The sequence below is a fragment of the Polyodon spathula genome, chromosome 11 (genome assembly GCF_017654505.1).
Source record: "Polyodon spathula isolate WHYD16114869_AA chromosome 11, ASM1765450v1, whole genome shotgun sequence".
In the NCBI taxonomy this organism is placed as follows: Eukaryota; Metazoa; Chordata; class Actinopteri; order Acipenseriformes; family Polyodontidae; genus Polyodon; species Polyodon spathula.
The window spans coordinates 3,749,410-3,773,531 of NC_054544.1; the positions used below are offsets into that span (position 1 = coordinate 3,749,410).

Genomic DNA, 24,122 nt, shown 5'->3' on the forward strand with positions numbered 1-24,122 from the left:
TTTTTTTGTGCTGATTGCTTTTTGGCTGTTTTTCTGCTGACCTTTGTTTTGGTTTGCCCCCTGCACAGTGCCTGGGAAGGCAAGCTGCTGCTGCTTCAGGAGATCCTGGATGACTGGCTGAAGGTGCAAGCCACCTGGCTGTACCTGGAGCCCATCTTCAGCTCCCCGGACATCATGGCACAGATGCCAGAGGAAGGCCGCCGCTTCACCAGTGTAGATAAAACCTGGAGAGACACCATGAAGCAGGTCTTACTGGTAAGTAGGAGTGTTAACAGCTTAGATGCTAAATGGACAAATATAGGTGTTAACCATAGTGTACAGTGCATGCAAACTTATATACAGGCACATGTTGCAGTACATATATATATAAAAAGTGCTGGGTTATTATTTTTTTTTATATATGTTTTTTAAACATTGCCCTTACCTGTTTGTGTTGTTTATAATTGCATATTTATTTTTTCAATTGTTTTTTTCTTTGTTTTGTTGTTGTTTTGTTACCCCTCCAAAACATGTCATTTACCTAATTCTAATATGCGTGCCATGAGATCAACTAGCACAGTTAGCAACTGACGGCTTTGGTAATCACCTAAATGAGAGGACTTTGATGGGGCTTGTACTATACTGTACAGTTACTGTATAGCTCCTGCTTGTATGGCTTACTCCAACCCACCAGCACAGTGGCACTGTGCAGTCCCTTTGTTTGACACAAGGTGCTCTCCCTCCACATGTAGTGGACAGTATAAGAGTAATGTTTCAGTTTGATGTTTTCTAATATTTTTTGACAATTACCTTGTTTATAAAAACTTTTACTGTGACAGGCCATGAATTATATTATATAAAATAAATGTAAAAACAGCTGTGCCTACCTCATTATTTACCATGCTCTAAATATATTAATTGTAATCTTTAATGAATATTAATGTGGTGAAATTACAGTTCAGTTCAATAGCCCATTTTGCATGGGTGTCGAACTAACAGAAATAATTATTAAGCTGTCAGATAGGCAGAGTATAAAGCAGAGAGAATCTGCCAGTGGATGACAAGACAGTTCCTTTCAAGGTAAAAGTGTTTTGACCCATGGTAATGCATGCATTTAATTAGTGATGCAGAATGGAATTGAAATATGTCAAGACGAGAGAGGAGAGAAAGAGGGACGCTGTCATCGGAAACAGAATATGACAATTGCAGACTCGGAGAGCTACAGAACAACGCATCAGATTATTGATACTGCAGAAGTTCCAAGTAGAAATATTAATGGCGACAAACTGTTCTTTTTTTGATCTTCACATAATGAAAAATTGCAGAACTTCACTGGAATGATCCAGAGTATTCAATTATAGATGTTCAGGGGTTGTTTAATTTAACCTTTTTATCAAAAGGAAAACCATTAGGAAAGGTTACACAAGTAAAGAGAACATGGAGAGAAATTTGAATTGAATTTAGTGCAAGACATACAATCTGGATGTCTCTGTTTTGGTCCTGGTTGTGCCCTTTTGTTGGCCTTGCATGGGGGATCACAGGCAGCACTACGTTGGCTTTTGCGCTTATGTGGGTTAGGGAAGAAAATAGGCTGGTGTTAGGCTAGGGAGGAAAGTAGGCTGGAGTTAGGCTTGGCGGTTACAGCGGTTCTCAAACTATGAGGCGTGTGAGCTGTGTGTCCTTTTTTTTTTTTTTTTTTTGGCGGTTGGATGATTTGAAAAAAATAACAAATTATGACATATTTTAAATTATTACATTTCAAAATAACTCAAATAAAATAACACAAAAAGCTTTTGTTTAACATGCTAATGTTCCTTAGCAAGTGTGAAACGGCACAAATACATTGCGTGGTTCCCCCTCCCCACCACCCCAAGTAAACTTAAAAACAGTATCAGTACTGTGCTTACAGTGAGAAACTGCTTTAATGAGAAATAGATCATTTTGTGACAAAGGGTGAAAAACGTACAACGCAAGCTGAACTGAGAGCAGCAGTGGTGCTTCCAGCAAAATGCAGAATCCGAAAATATGATGAAGCATATTTAAAACTGGGCTTTACATGGAGGGGGTCCAGCGGTCCACCGAGCTTCAATATGTTTTATGCGGCGAAATACTGGCAAATCACTGTATGGAGCCCTGCAAGCTATGCCGACATCTCAAAACAAGACACCTTACCTTAGTTTTTAAACCCGTAGAGTTTTTTCAGATAAAGCTCAATGAGTTTATTTCTTTATTTCTTTATTGTATTCATATAGCGCTTTTATACAAAGTATCGCAAAGCACTGTACAGTACATAGCAGAAAAAGATTAAACCACAATATGTTTGTATAGAATGTCACACATACAACTGCAACAATGAGACCATTTAAATAACAGATTTAAGCAACAGTATACAGATAATAATACAAAAGCAGCAATTTTAAAGTTACATTAAAACCCACTAAGACAAAGTTAACAGGACAAATAAAACCAGAAAAAAACATATTTTAGTTGCTTACATTTGTACTCATTTTTAAATAATACTCAATAAAACTCAAACAGCTCTATGTTGAACAAATCCCTTCTACTTCTTCATTCTTTTTTTGGAACATAGGATTTTCAGTTTGTTATATTGTTTTAGTAAACTGGGGAGGCAGTTTTTTTTTTTTTTTTTTTTTTATAGCTCAGGGAGGCTAACTATGACAAAGTTTGAAAACCACTGTTCTAGTATACCCAATGACCTGTGCAGAAGAATTTCCTTAGCAAGGTTATTGACAATTGTACAAGAAGTGATCTACATTTGTGCAAAATTAAAGTATGTACATCCACCTCTGCTATATCCCCAGCTGAGAAAGGCAGATACTGAATGAACTGCTTTTGCTTTTCAGGACAAGCATGTTCTGGCAGTGGTGGCCATAGACAAGATGCTGGAGAAGCTGAAGAAATGCAACGAGTTCCTGGAGCTTATCCTGAAGGGACTCAACGAATACTTGGAGAAGAAACGACTCTTCTTCCCACGGTTCTTCTTCCTCTCCAATGACGAACTGCTCGAGATCCTCTCCGAAACCAAAGACCCCACCAGGTAAGTTCTCTTCCTTTTTCTAAATGCACACGTCACAATCAGCAGCAGTGACAATCCTGGTTAAGGTAGGACACAAGTTTATGGGCTACACAAGCAGAAATGTATGCCTGGAGTATTTGTTTTTAAATCCCTCGTGTACTCTAAAAGTGCTAGGTGCTAATGTATAATGTATAACAGTAATGATGCTGTGCATGTGGAATTGATGTGCATTTGCTCCATCAGCCACCAGCATCCTTTTTTGTGCACAGAGCAGATCCAAATGTCTACATCCCCTTCACGCCTGGCCAGATGTTGCTTTATACAAAAAAGCATAACTGCAGCCTTAGTAAAGATTAGGAATCTGGAAGAAAGCCAAGGCTGTGTAAAATCCTACTGTATAACACCGAAACTTCATTCTTTGGTTTTGAGCGAAGGGGGTAGTAATTGCTTCTCAAGATACATGTGATATGGTTTGGCCTACATGGGCAGCCGAGCATGACCTTCTGACATGCCTGCATTAGGAAAAAAAGCAATTTAGTCAGAATCTGGGTGGTAGAAAACTAATTTCAAGCTTTGAAAGTCATGTCCTTACAGCAGGAATTTAATTGTAGAGCTTCTCTCTTTGTGCCTGCAGTGTTAAGAGTGATGATTCAGTGTCCTGCTTAAGTTGCTAATCAGTTTTGACAGCAGTGTTTTATTTTTTTTAACCCGGCTATTTATTTAAAATGTCTGGACAGGTAAGCCCCGGCATCTTGTTTGCTGGCGCTTTACATTCAAAAAGAAAACTGAGCCTAGCTGAGTATTTCGCAGTACATGGTAGAGTTTGTTTGTATGTGCATGTTTTTGTAGAGTGCAGCCCCACCTGAAGAAGTGCTTCGAGGGCATTGCAAAGGTGGAGTTCACAGACGTGCTGGATATTACCCACATGAAGAGCAGCGAAGGGGAGGTTGTGGAGCTAATCAACATCATTTCCACCTCCAAGGCTCGTGGACAGGTCGAGAAGTGGCTGCTGGAGCTGGAGTCTGGCATGCTACGTTCTCTACACAAAGTAACGGCCATCTTCAATAACAAGCCTTTATAAAACCACGCTAATTTATAAAAGCAGAAATTAATCTCATCATCACTTTTTCAGGTAATTGGAGAAGCGATTGAAGCCTACCCGAAAAGCGCCCGCATCGACTGGGTGCGTGAGTGGCCGGGACAGACTGTGCTGTGTGTCTCGCAGACCTACTGGACACGAGACATTCACAATGCCATCAAAGCAGGCCAGAAGGTATACTTAATCTAATTCCAGGTTTGAGAAATCTCAGCAGGATTGAGTTGGACTCCTGCATGACTCCAGCTTTCTCTCTCCCTCTGTTCCAGGCTCTGCAAGAGTACCTGGAGTTGAATAACAAGCAGATTGCTGACATTGTGACTCTAGTTCGAGGGAAGCTGTCCAAGCAGAACCGCATCTCTCTGGGAGCGCTGGTCGTGCTGGACGTTCACGCTCGGGATGTGCTGGCAGCACTGGTCAATAAAAAAGTCAGCGACGAGAATGACTTTGAGTGGCTGAGCCAGCTTCGCTACTATTGGCTGGTAAGATGGTTGCTTCACACTGCTTCACACGCGTAGTATATTATATATCTATCTAATATTCATATATTATATATCTATATTATATTAATATATCTATTATCATATATATATATTAATATCATAGATGTATTATCATAGTATGTATTAATTTAGAATCTTATTCCCAGGGTAACAGGTTCTCCATTAAATTCAATATAAGTTTATTCACACTCACCTGGATACGGATTACCTCTTCCTAATGGACAATAACACATTATTGTTTAATTAAAATTAATGTAATATACATATATATACAGAGAGAGAGAGAGAGAGAGAGAGAGAGAGAGAGGAATAGTAGTTCCTCCCGGCAAGTTATCATTGAGAACTGTCAGACTGTCTATACAGCAAGCATAGTTTATGTGTTTTCAGGGTATTGCAGAGGCAAACGTAAATCAGCCAAAAGCACCATTTCACTTTTAATTTGTAGTTCCCAACAGTCTTAGGTGAAATGTAGAAAACAAAAGTCAGTGCCTGTCGTACAGTAATAGAAATAAGTCACCAAAGGAAGGTAAAAATGTTCTTCTCCTTTTTCTCCTAACGTTTTTTTGCAGATTTTTTGCAGACCCCAGGCACTTTCATCCCCAGGCACTTGTTTTGTCAAGAATAAAATGAAAATTGAGTGAAAATGGAACATTTGCCTGCAATAAATATATATTTTTATATAATATAAATCTAAAAAAGGTCTAGCATGCATGGGATTTGAAACTATAACCTTCACTTTGCAAGCATGCTGTGTTACTGTCAGTGCTACACAATTAGCTGAGGAAACAAGCAATATTTTGAAAGATGAAGTCAGCAGGCTGAGAATGCATATATACATTTTTTTTTTTCTATGTACCTTCAGGACGAACAGCTGCAGACAAAAATGATCAATGCTGGCTTGGCCTATGGCTACGAATATCTAGGCAACACACCTCGCCTGGTCATCACGCCCCTCACTGACCGCTGCTACAGGTTAGGCACAGTAACCTGGTTCACTAAAAATACAAATCTGTTTAGTTATATAAAACCAGAGGACACACAAGCTTGCATTCGTAGTCTTGTCATATCAAGTGCCTTTGAGAATGCTTCGAAAATAATCCAAAATGGTTCTCACAAATACAGAAACACAAACCACACATACACATACATATACACAAACTGGATAAAGAACAGTGATAACTTTACAGGGTTTACCCCTGCAGTCTGTATGTCTGTCTTTATGCCTGGCTGTCAGTCAGGGCTATCTGTATTTGCAGGACTCTGTTCGGGGCCTTGAACCTTCACCTGGGTGGGGCCCCCGAGGGGCCGGCCGGCACAGGGAAGACAGAGACAACCAAGGATCTGGCCAAGGCTGTCGCCAAACAGTGTGTGGTCTTCAACTGCTCGGATGGGCTTGACTATATTGCACTGGGAAAGTTCTTCAAGGTACGTGAATGGGGGTGTTGTTTATGAAGGCTTAATGAGGTGTTATACTATGGAAAAAGGTCCTGGAATTTTATATTAAAGCATTGTTTATTTAACATTTTTATTGTTTTATTAATTTTTCACAAAAATAATGCTAATATTATATATATATATATATATATATATATATATATATATATATATATATATATATATATATACACAAAAACATACATATGTAACGGGAGTGTACATTCCTAACCGGAATTTGGAAGCTTTAGGACCCTAGGGGTAATGCATGTACACTCCATCTTAGTACAGAGGGGTAGGTTAGGAGTCTATCTTGGTGAAGGTCTCCTAAAGATCTGTTAATTGTATACTTGTTTACATTAATTGTTTGATTGGGGCTGTTTCAAAGAAACGACAATGTTTGGATGAGAGAGAGAGAGAGAGAGAGAGAGAGAGAGGAGAGAGAGAGAGAGAGAGAGAGAGAGAGAGAGAGAGAGAGAGAGAGAGAGAGAGAGAGAGAGAGAGAGAGAGAGAGAGAGAGAGAGAGAGAGAGAGAGAGAGAGAGAGAGAGAGAGAGAGAGAGAGAGAGAGAGAGAGAGAGAGAGAGAGAGAGAGAGAGAGAGAGAGAGAGAGATCAGCAGCATAAATCAAAGAGTGTCGAAATTTTGTTTCTAGGGTTTGCTGTCCTGTGGTGCCTGGGCTTGCTTTGATGAGTTTAATCGGATCGATTTGGAAGTGCTTTCTGTTGTGGCACAGCAGATTCTTACCATTCAGAGAGGTACTAGCTCACCTTCATCACTTTACAACAATATGGCAATTCTTTTGTTTTGGCCCATAGTACTTGTTTTTAAGTAGTGTGTAATGAAGTGCTGTGAGAAAGGTGTTATGTTCTTCCCTTAAAATCCCTACAGGCATCTCTACTGGGTCTGATACCCTGGTGTTTGAAGGCACTGAGCTCAGACTGGACCCTACCTGTGCCGTCTTCATCACAATGAACCCTGGCTATGCGGGCCGCTCCGAGCTGCCCGATAACCTAAAGGTATCCCCCCACGATCTACAGTAGCTTAAACTATAGAACTCACAGCTTGTTTTTGTTATATTCAAATCATATATTAACTTATATTGTAAGCACTTTTTTTTCTGTTTTAATTTCTGTGTCTAAGATTTACTAAACTTTTGCTGATGTACAAAATTGACACCATTTCTAAAATTAACTTTTGTATTTTTATTTTACGTGGTGCAAAAAAAAAAAAAAAATAAATAAATCTATGTACATCAGCTACACAGATGCATCAGCCACTGTAGTTCTCAGTGTGCTTGTCGGTCCCGCAAAATGGTAATCAGTAAGCTGCTACTATGTGACCGTCCCACCCCCTGCTCTCTTGACAGGCCCTGTTCAGGACAGTTGCTATGATGGTGCCTGACTACGCCATGATTGCGGAGATCGTGCTGTACTCCTGCGGCTTTGTCACGGCTCGGCCCCTCTCGGTGAAGATCGTGGCCACATACCGGCTCTGCTCCGAGCAGTTGTCCTCCCAGCACCACTATGATTATGGCATGAGGGCTGTCAAATCTGTCCTCACTGCCGCAGGAAATCTAAAAGTAAATGGACATTTAAAAATTCAGTTTCCGGAGGTTATAATTAAACAACAGTTGTCAGCTTGCCTATTTAATGAATCTCAAAGGCAGGAGCCCTGAAATCCATGAGTTTATAACGTGTATTTTCTGCTGTTTATATTATGCTTCTGTGTGCAATTTAAATATAAATAAAATACAGATTGTGGAGCTAAATTAAATATTTTTTGAACTTAACAAGCAACAAAAAAATATGTTTAGCTTTTGTTGAGTTGAATCAGAAATAAGTGTAAGTTTTATTTAATTTTTAGCAAGTGGTTTGTATTGCAACATTATTTACGTCTCTATGTGTATGTTTAAAATTGTAAATGTGTATATGCTGTAGTTAAAAATATGTTTAATGCGTGGGCTAGCCATGAATAGAAACTGTCTATGTCAAGATTTAGACAGGACCTTAATGGTTGCAAATTCTTTTCTTCTGTCACCCCCATTCTCCAGTTAAAATATCCAGATGAGAATGAAGATATTTTATTGCTGAGGTCTATCATTGATGTTAATCTGCCGAAGTTTCTGGCTCATGATTTGCCACTGTTTGAGGTAAGGCGCTTCAGATTCGAGGACATTTCTCTTGATGAGAGCTGCACAGGATCCGCTCTTGTCAACCCCCCTGTTCTTTACTCAGTAAAAAGCTTTTACAGTCACCCTTGTATGTTACACACTGTATAGAATATTGTTTAGTGTGTGGTATAATGCAAGTTGAGATCCACTCCACAGTCAGAATGACTACCCATGAGCCAAAAATGGGTTTACTGGCTCCTCTGACCCTTGAATGGGTAACAAGCACCCTGCATTTATTATAATATATAGTTAAATAATTAAACAGTACAGAATTTCTGATACAAGCCATCTGATACAAACTGATACAGAATTTTCCGATGGCTGTATCACATCAATATCAGAGTGGTTGTTAGAAGTAACAAAGTATTTACATGTCAGGGCATCACATCGGACCTGTTCCCGGGGGTGAAGCTGCCAAAGCCAGATTACCGATTGTTGCTGGAAGCGATCCGGGAGAACTGCGAGAAGATGAACCTGCAGCTGACAGACTTCTTTGCTGAGAAGATCCTGCAGGTCTTCGAGATGATGATCGTGCGTCACGGCTTCATGATCGTTGGGGAACCCTTCGGGGGGAAGACCTCCGCCTACCGCGTCCTGGCTGCTGCACTCAGCGATATCTGTGAGAAGGTGGGCTTTCTGAAACTGTCACAGCACACTGGATTCACTCTGATCACAAAGCTGGCTTTTGTCGTAACCCCCTGCAGCTTTGATCCAAAGTCTTTTTTATTTTTTTAACTTTATGACCAAGAAGAGCTCATCTGCACTACTTTAGCTTGGAAAAGAAAAATAGAAAAGGGGTTCATTCAGTGAGACCTCATCATCAACCCCATAGTTAAGCAGCTACATAGATGCATAGTGTTAAGAGGTAGCCAGATAGGTATGTTGTTGGGTGGATAGAATGATTAATAGATGGATGATCGATAGATAGATCTGATTGATTGATAAGACTGATTGTTAAGAGGTAGAGTTAGGTATCAGTGGGACAAGTTTACTAATCATTTGCTCAACTCCAAAACTAGTAAGGAAACAGCTTAAATGAAACAAAAAAAAAATGCTTTTAGAATAGTGTTGCAAACAAAGAACTGTAAGTCTGTTAGCTTGGTATTCCAGACGCTGGTTTAGTTCGTGCCTCTTCATGCCTGTTTTTCTGACAGGGTTTGATGGACGAGAACAGGGTGCAGATCACAGTGATTAATCCCAAGTCCATCACTATGGGTCAGCTGTATGGGCAGTTTGACCTGGTATCCCACGAATGGTCTGATGGGATCTTGGCCGTCAGTTACAGAGCCTTTGCTATATCACAAGTAAGTAGGAATGTTTGATGATTGTTCTTCCATGGGCAGGTTCTGTGTCACTGCTATGTTACTGACTACACTATGTAACACAATTTTTGTTCCTGGGTAGTAAGTGTTATTTCCTAATTGCTTATGCCTCAAAAGTATAGAAAATGGCTATTATTCCCCACAAACTTTGCTTTTGTGACCAGGACAGTGATATTTCAAAATATCACTATTTCCAATGGGAAAATGGGCAAATGTGTGTCTTTTCGTTCACATAAAGTCAGAAATCTCGAAAAACTACTCACTTCTAAATCTTTTGTAGTCATTTTTGTATTACTTTAGTATAAATACATGTTAATTTGGATTCATATGTTGTTTTTTTCTGACTTTATGTGAATGAAAAGACACACATTTGCCCGTTTTCCCATTGGAAATAGTGATATTTTGAAATATCAGTCCTGGTCACAGAAGCAAAGTTTGTGGGGAATAATAGCCATTTTCTATACTTTTGAGGCATACGCAATTAAGAAATAACACTTACTACCCAGGAACAAAAAATAAATAAAAAATTTGTTACACAGTGCTATTGGCACCAACCTATGTCTTTTTCAATCCATTCTAGTCCAGGACCTTTGTTGTGTGAAGTCCTTTGTTATTGATTTGAGCTGTTCAGAGACTTGTTTCAATCGGGTCTTTAATTGTTTAATTGAACCTGGATGTTCAATTCCAGTAAGTAAGCCACAAGTGAGTATCACTGGCAAAAAAAAAAAAAAAAAAAAAAAACTATTCCCACAGAAAAACTAGGAGCTCAATAACTAATTCTGAGCTTGAAACAGATGCACGATTGCCATTGACAGATCACTTTCAGAATTGTTGCTGGGACTGTTTTGTGTCTTTTTTCAGCAGGGATTATTACATAGGAAGCAGAATAACTGATCAGCCAAACATGGCACCAGGCAAAGCAAAACATTTAAAACACCGAAAAAAGCACTAGCACCTTTGTAGACAAAAATTATCTGATGGTAATTAGGGTTAAAAATATCTTGTTTTACAAAAAAATAAAAAGAACATGTACATTACCCCGAGTTGAGCGTATTTCAGAGTCTGCCCTCTTGTGACCATGGCTCAATCTGCTCTGCAGACTCCAGACAGGAAGTGGCTGATCTTTGACGGGCCAGTGGACGCAGTGTGGATTGAGAACATGAACACTGTGTTGGACGACAATAAAAAGCTGTGCCTGATGAGCGGAGAGATCATCCAGATGTCCCCGCAGATGAGTCTTATCTTCGAGCCAATGGATTTGGAGGTGGCCTCGCCTGCTACTGTAAGGACTTGCTGCTACTTTCTCTCTTTCTTCTGTTTATTTACCCCACTAATTCCACAAGGCTTACTGTCAGTTGTCATATGCAGTGTTATCAGTAAAGCTCACAGGTATTAGGCAGATAATGTGGTTACAAAAAAACATGGTCTCTATCTAAAGTCTCTTATTACACTATATTTTCACAGTCATAATCTTTTCCATTTTTAGCCTTTTTTATATCCTGAGTGAAGGGTTATTTATGTGGCATTTGAATATTACAACTGTGGGTTTTCAAGGAATGATAACATGTAATCTGCATATAAAAAGAGTTTGTATTCATTACTAAAAACATATTCTCCCTTCAGCATTTTGAAGGTCTAATTTCATAGACTAAATATTCAGAAGCACAATTGGGTGTTGAAGGGGCAGGCTTTCCCCTTTTATACAAATTTTAAACCTTTTTTTAATTACGTTTGGGAAAGTGCCGCATAAGCCCATTATTTATTTCCAAATAGATTCAATTGCCAGTCTATGAAAAGGCTTCTCTGTATCAGGCTAATACTATTAGCACTCTCTTCAAACAGGGGTATGCCTTATTAAACTTTACCATGGTATTGGTGCACAGTAATTTTGTACTTTTCCCAAGCTTCTCCCATGGTTGTACTATGGATTTGCTAAAGTTTACCATGTTTTGCCGTGTTTTTGAATATGCTTTACCATGCCTCTCTGGGCTTTACAATGCTTACCTATCCTTTACCATTCTTGCACTGTGCTTTATTACACGTTGATATGTTTTTACTATAGTATTTTATAAGGGGTAAAACAAAAAAAAAAGAGTAAAACCAGACAAAAGTTATGTAGCTACAAAAATGAAGCCTTGCATTAGTGTTACTTGTAGGGCTGCAACATCCCAATAGAATGCTTGTGACAGTACTGCTCACAGCCGACATGGGCCTGTCTTTCCACAGGTGTCCAGGTGTGGTATGATCTATATGGAGCCCCACATACTGGGCTGGAGACCCCTCATGGTGTCCTGGCTTAACACCTTACCTCCCTCAATCCGTCAAATGCACAAGGACCTCATCATGGGCCTTTTTGACAGGATGCTGCCAGCCTGTCTGCAGTTCATTCGCAAAGTAACAAAGGTAATACTAACTATTACTCATTAATACTAAAAGTAACTTGATGAGTTAAGCAACATTTTGACTAGAAGTCTTTATCAGTGTCTTTCTCGAGAAAGACTCCTAGTCAAAATTGCTTGTCATTGAACTTGTTAAGCTTATTTTAGTATTTCTAATTTATCATTAAGTGTTTTCATCTGGATTTTTGCTTACTTTAAGGGGGGCGAGTAGTGATGTGTATAGTTTAAATATTTATATTTATTTGTGAGAATAGAGACATTTGTGGTTCCCTCTTAATCTCTAAGATCTGTTACAATGCTTTGAGCAGAATCCTGCTGGGATTCATTCAAGCTGAGCACCAAGCTTTGAGCAAAACATCGCTGAGTTAAGGACTTTAAATTATTTTAAACTTCCAGTAGGCAGCACTGTTAACTGCCTTATAGTACCATTGGGCCATTCAATGAAAATGGTAGGTGGGTACGCATCTTGGCAAATATATTTATACCTGCTTTTGGGTTCATATCAAACCTTACAAAAGCACTAAAACACAATTTTCGTCTGCTCTGTAATCACCAGTGTATTTGCATCTGCAATTTGAGAAAATAATAATAATAATAATAATAATAATAATAATAATAATAATAATAATAATAATAATAATTTGATTTAAGGAACTTTCTCCAACTTCGGATACCAACCTGGTTCATTCCCTGATGAATCTCATGGACTGCCTGATGGATGAGTTTACAGATGAATCCAAGATAAAAAGCATGAATGAACGAGATGTCTGCTCATGGCTGGAAGTAAGTGCAACCCTGATCTTTACAAACTGTAGCTATTAATATGTGTTTCCTAATGGTACATTTGCAATACTTAATGATTCAGCATCCCTAAAACCTGTGCAGGAAAATGCAAAATACCCTTCTGTTAGCTTTTGACATCTGCATTGTACAACAGCAAATGGAAAATAACAGCTGGTATAGAGTGCAGACAATGAAACTTAAATTTGATTTCACCAGCAGATATAATACAGAGATATTTTAGAGAATTAAATTAATTTGCATGTATGATACAACTCTCATCACACCTACAATAAAAAGGTAGTATATCATTTCTAGTAGTATCTGTTTCTGTTGCCTGCTAAACATACAGAACACTTGAGCTGTGCGGTCTCATTTTATTTAGTAAGCTGGATCCTCCATTAATATTTAAGTACTCATTTAAACTTGAACTCAAGGTATACGTGCAATAGTTTTAACAATCTTATCATACACTTTGAAATAGGCCACTACATGCAAATGCACACAAAAAAACTTGTTAATGGATATGCAGTGATATGTGTATATAAAAATATGTGTTCATAAACAAAGTGGCTGTTTGCAGGGGATCTTCGTCTTCTCCCTGGTGTGGTCAGTGGGAGCCAGCGGCCAGGAGGATGGGCGCGTAAAGTTTGACAAGCTGGTGCGTGAGATCCTGGAAGGGCCCCTGAGTGAGGAAACAAAGATGCGATACAACATCCTGCATCACGTGGAGCCCCCAGCCAAGCAGCTGACTGTACCCGTGCCCAAGGAGGGCACCATCTACGAGTACAAGTTCATCAAAGAGGTGAGAGACTTCCACATAACTAACTTGCTCATTTACAGGACTTTTATACAGTATTTTATATTGGAAAAACGTCTTTGCCAAATTCAGCATCAGAGTTTGAAAAGATTGTGAAAATGATTCTGTGCTGCTTGAGTAATACAGTAAACCTGCATGCCTGAGCATTCGGGATGTATGGTGAAATGAGGCTTCCTGGAAGCAGATGAAAGTGTGAAAGCTGCAGGATTATGCTTGCTTGGCTGCGTGATTTAATTACAAGGAGTTAAAAGAAAGGGAGATTAGCACATGTCTGCTTCTTAGGAAAGACCAACAGAGCTCAGTGGTAGTAGTAAGGCAAAATATGCAGGAGAATGGGCTCTAGTGGGATAGCTTCTTCTCATTTTAGATGTAATCCTTCCACAAATTTAATGAGATTTTTACATAGCAGTCTATGTGAGAAATAATCTGAGTGGGAACACTGACTTCTGTAGCACACCAGAAAACACCAAAAAAGTGTATGTTTAAATGGTATTTGTTTATTAGTTTAAGAGTTTATAATAATAATAATAATAATAATAATAATATAATAATAATAATAATAATTATTATTATTATTATTATTATTATTATTATTATTATTATTATTATTATTATTATTATTAATAAAGCCATGTCCCAATTAGAACCTATCTGTAGCAATGGGCACATAAATCAGTTAAGAATGTTGTGTCTCATTTAACAAATACATAAATACAATTGTGAGCATGCAATTCCATATCGTATCATACTGCTGGTCTCTGCAGTCAGATGCAAAATATCTGATATGTAGCTAAATCCAACCTTATTGTTTTTCAGGGCTTATGATTCACGACTTATTCATTTAAAGCACATTTAGACAGAAGTATCTTTCTAAATGTGTTGCATTGTATAACTTCATAATATTGGTTTTGAAAGTGTTAATCTCAGCAGCTCTGCTTGTAACTGTAAATGTCTTTTTAACTTCCTTGCAAGAAGTTACAGCACTGTTTTGAACTTATTGAGTGCTCCTGTCCTCTGTCAGGGCGCCTGCGATGAAATGGATAATGCAGCTCAGTAGGTTTGTTCTCCCTGGATTGCCATGTTAAATACTTTGCCTTCCCATGTAGGGCTCAGGAAGATGGGAGCTGTGGACTGAAGCTCTGGCATCGGCCCCTGCGATTCCACGGGATGTGCAGTTCAATGAAATCATTGTGCCCACCCTGGACACGATCCGATACACAGCACTGATGCAGCTCCTGACAACACATCAGAAGCCAACCGTGTTCATTGGGCCTACGGGCACCGGCAAGAGCGTCTACATTATTGTAAGTGCCAATTAGCAGTTTAAAGGTGACCTTTCTCTTTTAATAAAGTGCTCTGGCTTTCCGAGAACATATTTCTTTGCAAAGAAAAATAGAAAAATGCAGTGCTGAACTGTGCCTCCAGATGGGTCCAATAAATAAACCTTATGTTTTTTAATGCAAGAAGCATGTCTGACTACATTGCTATTGCAGTTTTACCGTAGCCCACTGACAATTACCAGTTTACGCCTTTAAGAATGAAATAAGTTCAAATTATGTAATTACCATCTTACCCTGTAAAGTCCATAAAAGTAAGGTAAGCATGGCAACCCATGGTAAATGCATAGTATACTCATGGGAAAAGATGCAGCACATTAAAGAGTGCAAGTTTCACAATGGGATGTAAAGATTCCAGTGCAGTAAAACATATAGGAATAGAGATATGCATGCACATCGAGGTCCGCCACAAGCACAATTTCTAGTATGAAATGCCCGTGGTCTGATATGGTATATTATTGTCAGAGCACAAATATGACAGACCTAAAGCCAGTACCCCTCACCTATGGTTAATATTGAGACCAGTGTCCAGACTTAAGTTATCTTGAGAAGCTGATTATAGTAGATTCAGTTGTGAAATTCCAGCTCAGTCTGCAGACTTGATATGAAAATGCCATAAACCATAATTCCTGTTTGAAATGAAGCTTTATTCTGTTTCTTCTATTTTTAAGTAGCCATTTTGTCCTTATCTGTGTAACTTTTTCCTGACCTAATTAACGGTGTCTAGCACAAAGCCGGGCTGACTCTCAGTGATAAATGAGCTTGCGACTAAAACTGTTGACAACATACACTGGTAACGTGCCTTTGGCACTGAAGACATTGATGTCTGAAATAAATCCAAGACAGAGATTAGAACATAAAAACATAAGTAAGTTTACAAACGAGAGGAGGCCATTCGGTCTATCTTGCTTGTTTGGTTGTTAGTAGCTTATTGATCCCAGAACCTCATCAAGCAGCTTCTTGAAGGATCCCAGGGTGACAGCTTCAACAACATTACTGGGGAGTTGGTTCCAGACCCTCACAATTCTCTGTGTAAAAAAGTGCCTCCTATTTTCTGTTTTAAATGCCCCTTTGTCTAATCTCCATGTGTGACCCCTGGTCCTTGTTTCTTTTTTCAGGTCGAAAAAGTCCCCTGGGTCAACATTATCAATACCTTTTAGAATTTTGAATGCTTGGATCAGGTCGCCGCGTAGTTTTCTTCTTTGTTCAAGACTGAATTATTTTAGCCATAAGACATGCCTTTTAAACCTGAGCAGCAATATCCTTTTTGTAGCGAGGTGACCAGAACTGAACACAATATTCCCAAGATGAGGTCTTACTAATGCATTGTACGGTTTTAACATTACTTCCCTTGATTTAAATTCAACTCTTTTCACAATATATCCAAGCATCTTGTTGGCCTTTTTTATAGCTTCCCCACATTGTCTAGATGAAAAAATTTCTGAGTCAACAAAAACTCCTAGGTCTTTTTCATCGATTCCTTCTCCAATTTCAGTATCTCCCATATGATATTTATAATGTACATTTTTATTTCCTGCATGTAGTACCTTACTCTTTTCTCTATTAAATGTCATTTGCCATGGGTCTGCCCAGTTCTGAATCTTGTCTAGATCATTTTGAATGACCTTTGCTGCTGCAACAGTGTTTGCCACTCCTCCTACTTTTGTGTCGTCTGCAAATTTAACAAGTTTGCTTACTATACCAGAATCTAAATCATTAATGTAGATTAGGAATAGCAGAGGACCTAATACTGATCCCTGTGGTACACCGCTGGTTACCACACTCCATTCTGAGGTTTTTCCTCTAATCAGTACTTTCTGTTTTCTACTGTTTTCTATGTTAACCACGCCCTAATCTATGTACATGCGTTTCCTTGAATCCCTACTGCGTTCAGTTTGAGAAGTAATCTTTTATGCAGGACTTTGTCAAAAGATCGTGTACGTTACGTGTATGTGTTTTAAGCTCGGTGGCGAGATTACAAGAAAACTTTTTTAAAATTCTGAGACGAAAAGCTTGCTTAAAAATCCATCTCATTTACAGCTCCATTGATTACCCGTCAAGCCTGACTCTTTATTTTGTAAATACACTCCACCCTCATCAAACCGCTGTTTTCCATTATATTAGAATGAGGCGTTACATCATTCTTATTTCTTTTGTGTTTTACTTATACTGCAAGGGATGAATGTATGGAAACCAAAAATGTATTGTTTACTTTGGGTTGGTTTTGTGGAAGTGGATTTAAAATATTTTACCTTTCTAAATATTGCTATTGAACCTTTGCCTTTCATGTACAATTAGTTATCTTGGGTGTTCCTAGCACATTATATAGTATATTGATCTTGGGGCTTTCCCTCCAGGATTTCCTGTTAAAACACCTGGACAAGAATGTCTACAACCCTCTGCTCATCAACTTCTCAGCTCAGACCACTGCAGCTCAGACCCAGAACATCATCATGTCCAAGTTGGATAAGAGGAGGAAGGGGGTGTACGGGCCCCCTCTGGGCAAGAAAACGGTATTTATTCATTCAACAGCAATGCAGCACTTTGGGCTAGAGGCTGAAAGCTCTTTACTCCAAATCTTCATTAGCATTAGTTACATTGCTAAACCAGAAATTAACAACTCAGCTGTTTGTTAGTATCCTAAAGTTATTTCTTATTTGTTTGTTTTTAAATGTGCTAATGCTGCTTTGAAGTAAATAGCTTTGACAGTCTGGCTCATTGCATCCATATGATCCGATATGAGTCGGCCCGCTAGGTGTGACTGGTTCCTTTGTTGTGTGCTGAGTGAAGGTGGTGTTTGTGGACGACGTGAACATGCCTGCTCGGGAGGTGTATGGTGCCCAGCCCCCTGTCGAGTTGCTGCGTCAATGGCTGGACCACTGGAACTGGTACGACCTGAAGGACTGCTCCATGATCAAGCTGGTGGATATCCAGATTATGTGCGCCATGGGGCCACCAGGTGAGTGCATTTTATGGTAAAGGGGCTTAGCTTTAATGAAATTCCTGGTTTCAAGGCCCTAAACATGCAGCAAAGTCCCAGCTCCTGAGTTCAAACAATATCAATAATGTTAGAACTGCAGTGTTAACAGTGTTTGGGCAAAACCTCCCTAGTATTCAGATTGAGGCACTGGCATAAAAGCGCATGTAAGACTCATTATGTTTCTTTGTCATTTTCAGGTGGTGGCAGAAACCCAATCACTCCGCGTTTCTTACGGCATTTCAACACTGTTACCATCAATGAGTTTGATGAGAAATCAATGTATACCATCTTCTCCAGGATTCTAGACTGGCATCTTGCCATACGGTACAGTACTACTACTGCCACTGCTACATCTAATATGACTACTAGCACTGCTATTACTTTGACTACTACTACTTGTTATTCCTCTTCTTTTTTCTTTTTCTTTAATCATAGTACTTCTTGCTTTTTGTTTCTGTGGATCTAATTATTTTTTTTTTAATGAGCAATTGTTTTTCTTATTATTATGTGACACATGTACAAATGCACTGCACCCAAGCCTTACATGTGTTTTTCTTGCACATAGGTTCAGCTTTCCTAATGAGTTTGCAGTGGTGACTCCACAGGTAATCCACGGCACCATGGCAGTGTACAAGGAGGCCGCCAAGAACCTGCTGCCCACACCAGCAAAGTCTCACTACCTCTTCAACCTGCGAGACTTCTCCCGTGTCATCCAGGGTATCTGCCTTTCCAGACCCGAGACTATGGACTCCCCAGTGGCTATCAAGCGCCTCTGGGTTCATGAGGTAAGGTTTTCACTCTTCCACCCTCCAATGGCATCTCATATGGGCATTTTATTTTTGTATATGTCTTCTAGCATCCAAGCATTATTTTCATATTGGTATCTTTCATTTTCTGCAAAAAAAAAATATATATATATATATATTTTGACAGGTGATGCGTGTGTACTACGACCGTCTGGTGGATGGTCCGGACCGTGCCTGGCTGGTGGGCTACCTGCAGGAAGTAATGAAGAGCCACATGCGCGAGGACTTCCATCAGATCTTTCAGCACCTGGACATCGACGGGGATGGGAGAGTGACAGAGGACGACCTGCGTAGCCTGATGTTCTGCGACTTCCATGACCCTAAGGGGGAGGACCACAACTACCGCGAGGTGAGCAACGCAGACCAGCTGCGCCAAGTGGTGGAGTCACACCTGGAGGAGTTCAACAACCTCAGCAAGAAGCCCATGAACCTGGTCCTGTTCCGCTTCGCCATTGAGCATGTCTGCAGGATCTCGCGGGTGCTCAAGCAGCCCCGTGGCCACTGTTTGCTGGTAGGGGTGGGCGGCAGCGGACGGCAGTCTCTTACTCGCCTTGCCGCCCACATGGCGGATTCTGAGCTCTTCCAAGTGGAGCTCGCCAAGAGCTATGGCTCCAACGAGTGGCGGGAGGACCTGAAGCACATCTTGCGCAAATCGACGGAGGGAGAGTCCCACGGCGTCTTTCTCTTCACCGACACCCAGATCAAGCAGGAGTCCTTCCTGGAGGATGTCAGCAACCTGCTGAATACAGGCGAGGTGCCCAACCTGTTTGCTGTGGATGAAAAGCAAGAGATCTGCGAGCGCATGCGGGTGCTAGACCGGCAGCGGGATCGTGACAGTCAGACAGATGGCACCCCCTTGGCTCTCTTCAATATGTTTCTGGAGCGCTGCCGCAGTCAGCTGCACGTGGTGCTGGCCATGAGCCCCATAGGGGACACCTTCCGAGGCCGGCTACGACAATTCCCTGCACTTGTCAACTGCTGCACCATCGACTGGTTCCAGGTACAGCTTCCACTGTTAGCTAACATGCCTGTTAACTGTGTTAGACACTTATTCTGTTTGTCACACTGCCTCAATGTTTTTATTTGTCTTCAGTGTCTGTCATGTTGTGTATGTACAGTATGCATTAATTTTACTGACAATATGCTTTTCTATATATTATTACAAATTATACACCCTTTACATATAAATACAAGGATATTTATTTAGCATTTTTATTTACATAGACAATTTGTTGGGATAGAAATTCAAGGTGAAATGTAATAGGGTAAGCAAAGAAAAATCAGTAGGCTGTCTGCAGCCACAATACAGTACAGTCTCAGTTAAGAAGCAGAAGTGATGGTTTTAAAGTGTGTGTTTGTGTGTTTATCCTGTGCTGCCCCTTTTTTCAGACCTGGCCAGAGGACGCCCTTCAGGCTGTAGCCTCTCGTTTCTTGGAAGACATCGAGATGTCCGAGGACACGCGCACTGGCTGCATCGACATGTGCAAGAGCTTCCACACCTCCACCATCACACTGTCCTTGCGCTTCCGCACAGAACTGCAGAGGCACAACTACGTCACCCCCACCTCCTACTTGGAGCTCATTTCCACCTTCAAGGCCCTGCTCGAGAAGAAGAGAAGGTAAGGCAATTAGAATGTTTTCATAGGTTTGTCTTCTTACCACAGTCAGGTGCACTGAATATGTATCCATTTTTTTAAATTTTGTAATTAATTTAAACCAAATGGTCTTTAATTTTTTACTTAGTAGGACCTGTTCACCATTTTTCTTTGTTGCTTTAAATTAGTTAATTGAACTTGCTAAGGTTATTTATTTATGTATGTATGTATTCATGTATTTATTTTATGTAATGTTTTGCAAAGCCTGTAGTTGATAGCCTGGCCATTGTGTGTCTGATACCCCGGCTCATTATTTTGCTTGATTTTTGTTGTCCTTTCTACTTATTTATTTATTTATTTATTTATTTATTTTTAAATCCCCCCACCCCTGTCCCCAGCGAGGTGATGAAGATGAAGAGGCGCTATGAGGTGGGTCTGGAGAAGCTGGAGTCAGCAGCCACCCAGGTGGCTACCATGCAGATAGAGCTGGAGGCGCTGCAGCCACAGCTGAAGGTGGCCAGCAGGGAGGTGGACGAGATGATGGTGATCATTGAGAAAGAGTCCATTGAGGTGGCCAAGACTGAGAAGATCGTCAAGGTGGACGAGGCAGTAGCCAATGAGCAGGCCATGGCAGCCAAGGCCATTAAGGATGAGTGTGACGCTGATCTTGCCATCGCTATGCCCATCCTTGAGTCTGCTCTGGCTGCTCTAGACACGCTCACCACGCAGGTATGCAGTACTGGCACTACTTCTACTGCCTGGTATTAATTTATGAATAATAGAACAAAATGTCCAGCTCACACTGATCAGTATTAAAAATGATCTTTTTGTGACACACTAATCATGAGTGAGCTGAACAATGCAGGGCTTCAATACAGTCATCCTTGTTATCATTTAAATCCGTCTTTCTGTCATTTTCCACCAGGAATGATTTATTGACTTCACTACAGACAATAGCAAATACGTTTATAAAGGGGTCTACCAAAGAGGAGGTTTAAAACTTTTTACGTGACTGAATTTTACCATTTAGCTGCCATATCTGGACAATGGACTAATTGGGATGAATTCCTTTATTATTTGTGTACCTGTTATATTTGAATATGAGGCTAGGAGAATGGCTAGAATGCCACACAGTGAAGGCCACACAGTTTAATATGTCGATGTCAATATACAATACGTAGCTGCTTGTGCGTTTCAGGACATCACAGTGGTGAAGTCGATGAAGAGCCCCCCTGCTGGAGTGAAGGTGGTGATGGAGGCGATCTGTATCCTGAAGGGGATTAAGCCAGACCGTGTCCCAGACCCCTCGGGCTCAGGCAAGAAGGTGGAGGACTTCTGGGGTCCTGCCAAGAAGCTGCTGGGGGACATGAAGTTTCTGCAGTCCCTCCACGAGTACGACAAGGACAACATCCCCGCGGCCTACATGAGCATCATTCGCAAGCAGTACATCACCAACCCAGAGTTCGTCCCTGAGAAGATCCGCAATGCCTCCACTGCTGCGGAGGGGCTCTGCAAGTGGGTCATTGCCATGGACTCCTATGACAAGTAAGAGCTTACACTTGGTGTGGAGGTTACTCCATGAGGGGAGGGGGCCATTTACTTACAGTGAGTTGAGCAATAAAAATAATTTTAGCAGACTTGAGAGGGTAAAAGGAACGGTTAAGCCCATTCAGTTTCCTTTTCTGTATTCAGATCTGCAGTACTGTACAGTCATCTATGTTATTGCTGTTCATTTGAAACTTTATGCATAGGTATAGTAAAAGATGTACCCATTTGGCCAACATACTGAAGACGCTGCTGAGCTGAGCAGTCAGTTCTTCAATTAAGATATCAAAACAAAGAGCTTTTGGCAGTTCGAAGGACAAGGCTGTTAACCCCTTTCCTAACTCCAGAGTTGTTCGAATTCGGTCGCTGGACTAAGGCATCCTTTTACTTTCCATACTTATATAAATAGTGATATCAGGATCTCCCAGGGAATGAGAGGCTGTATGTCTCTTCAAGAAATGTCTGGCTTGTTTACAGAGTGGCGAAGGTGGTGGCCCCAAAGAAGGAGAAGCTGGCCGTGGCGGAGGGAGAGCTTAAGGTAGCCATGGAGGGGCTGCGAAAGAAACAGGCCGCTCTCAAAGAGGTCCAGGACAAGCTGGCCAAGCTGCAGAGGACACTGGAGTCCAACAAAACAAAGAAAGCTGACCTGGAGAACCAGGTACTGCAAAGAGGCTAAGGATCTGATGAGCATACACAGAAGATGGACCTTCCAGGGCAAGGGTAGTTGAGGCACTGTGGCATTGGAGGGATATATGGTGGGGTTAAAACAGAGAACTTTAGTTTCAAGTTGACTTCTTTTTCTAACTCTTTCCAGGCACACTCCTTGCCTTTATTCTTTCCTGCAGGGATTCTTAATCTTGACTTTGTACCTTGGTATAGTGTTGTGTGATTGTGCCTCCCAGGTGGACCTGTGTAGTAAGAAGCTGGAACGAGCAGAGCAGCTGATCGGTGGGCTGGGAGGAGAGAAGACCCGTTGGAGTGTGACAGCCAAACAGCTGGGGATTCAGTACAACAACCTGACTGGAGACATCCTCATCTCCTCTGGGATTGTGGCATACCTAGGGGCCTTTACCTCCATCTACAGACAGGTACATAATTAAAAACACAGCAAAAAGGAACTGCTAAGCCTTTGCTCAGATCTACAGAACTGTACAGAGTCATTATTATCGTTATAAAGTCAATTGATTTGCCAATCAAGTGTCTCATTTTCTCTCCAGCTGCAATTTTTGACTTATGAGTTATTTAAGAATTTAACTGTAATTCGCAGTATTTAAAATGGTAAACATTCAAGTAGTGAGCTATTTCTATTTATTATTATTATTATTATTATTATTATTATTATTATTATTATTATTATTATTATTATTATTATTTATTGCTTACACACTAGATACAATAGGTATTCAGATAGGATCTTTTAGACATTTACAAGGTAATTCAGTCGGTTATAAATAAAGTGCTAATGACGAAAATGTAGAACCCATTACTCTTAAAAGGGTGGGGGCATTAAAATTGGTGAGCCGTGTTCTTTGATGTGACAGTTTTACCCCAGATATTTTAATATTTAATGAGCAATTTTAGTAAAGTTCATTCACAGGACAGGAGCAAGAGCTGTGAGGTGTAAGCCCTGGGACATGAAATAGGAATTATGTGTTAGTGACTTTAGGAAGATGACATGCTTTCCCTTTGGCTCGCGAAGAGCCGCCCTCACGGAGATGAGACAACCAATTGGCCTCCAAGGCTGGGAGCATCGATGCTGCTCCAGGGGTAACCTGGAATGATAGAGATTGTTAAGATAGATTTGACGGGGGGTCCCCTCTGGCTCTCAGAGAACCTTCCTCTCAGAAGTTGAGGCCAATCTCTCTGATGTTGTTGATATTTAGTTTTTTATTATTATTATTATTATTATTATTATTATTATTATTATTATTATTATTATTATTATTATTATTAAGAAAGATACCTTTGTTGCACTGTGTAAACTGATTATATTTTATTATACAGCCATGATAATAATGCAAATAATAAAGATTATACAAAAGTCACCTTTTTACATTTTTTTTTTTTTTTGCAGTTCAAAATATTGATTAAGGTGTTTATTTATAAATTATTATTGAGATTCCCACTTTTTTAAATGTTTTTTTTCATTCCACTTAAAATGTGCCTTTGCCTTTCCTATTGCTTACAAATAGATCTCAAAAGTCTGGAAAAAAATAGGCCTATAAGTCTAAGCAGTATAAGGTGTGAACAGACAACACCAATCAATTGGAGAGAAGTAGCTAAATGATATTGTTCAGCAGTATCAACAGCGTTAAGC

The 24,122-nt window shown here is 40.2% G+C and overlaps 1 protein-coding gene across 2 annotated transcripts in view; it reads left to right on the forward strand.

The window, feature by feature from the left end:
- The window catches only part of dnah7 (dynein, axonemal, heavy chain 7), a 64,244-nt gene that overhangs the window by 10,405 nt on the left and 29,717 nt on the right, over positions 1-24,122 (forward strand). For both annotated transcript variants that reach the window (XM_041263948.1, XM_041263949.1), the window contains exons 18-45: positions 69-255; positions 2,844-3,037; positions 3,866-4,064; positions 4,149-4,289; positions 4,382-4,594; positions 5,478-5,587; positions 5,872-6,040; positions 6,704-6,806; positions 6,940-7,067; positions 7,418-7,630; positions 8,102-8,200; positions 8,600-8,848; positions 9,376-9,525; positions 10,643-10,825; positions 11,770-11,946; positions 12,594-12,725; positions 13,306-13,527; positions 14,649-14,846; positions 17,237-17,392; positions 17,670-17,838; positions 18,057-18,183; positions 18,425-18,644; positions 18,793-19,665; positions 20,055-20,284; positions 20,659-20,989; positions 21,459-21,805; positions 22,283-22,463; positions 22,708-22,893. In XM_041263948.1, the coding sequence (XP_041119882.1) occupies positions 69-255; positions 2,844-3,037; positions 3,866-4,064; positions 4,149-4,289; positions 4,382-4,594; positions 5,478-5,587; positions 5,872-6,040; positions 6,704-6,806; positions 6,940-7,067; positions 7,418-7,630; positions 8,102-8,200; positions 8,600-8,848; positions 9,376-9,525; positions 10,643-10,825; positions 11,770-11,946; positions 12,594-12,725; positions 13,306-13,527; positions 14,649-14,846; positions 17,237-17,392; positions 17,670-17,838; positions 18,057-18,183; positions 18,425-18,644; positions 18,793-19,665; positions 20,055-20,284; positions 20,659-20,989; positions 21,459-21,805; positions 22,283-22,463; positions 22,708-22,893 (5,887 nt within the window). The remainder of the gene's footprint in view (positions 1-68; positions 256-2,843; positions 3,038-3,865; positions 4,065-4,148; positions 4,290-4,381; positions 4,595-5,477; positions 5,588-5,871; positions 6,041-6,703; positions 6,807-6,939; positions 7,068-7,417; positions 7,631-8,101; positions 8,201-8,599; positions 8,849-9,375; positions 9,526-10,642; positions 10,826-11,769; positions 11,947-12,593; positions 12,726-13,305; positions 13,528-14,648; positions 14,847-17,236; positions 17,393-17,669; positions 17,839-18,056; positions 18,184-18,424; positions 18,645-18,792; positions 19,666-20,054; positions 20,285-20,658; positions 20,990-21,458; positions 21,806-22,282; positions 22,464-22,707; positions 22,894-24,122) is intronic.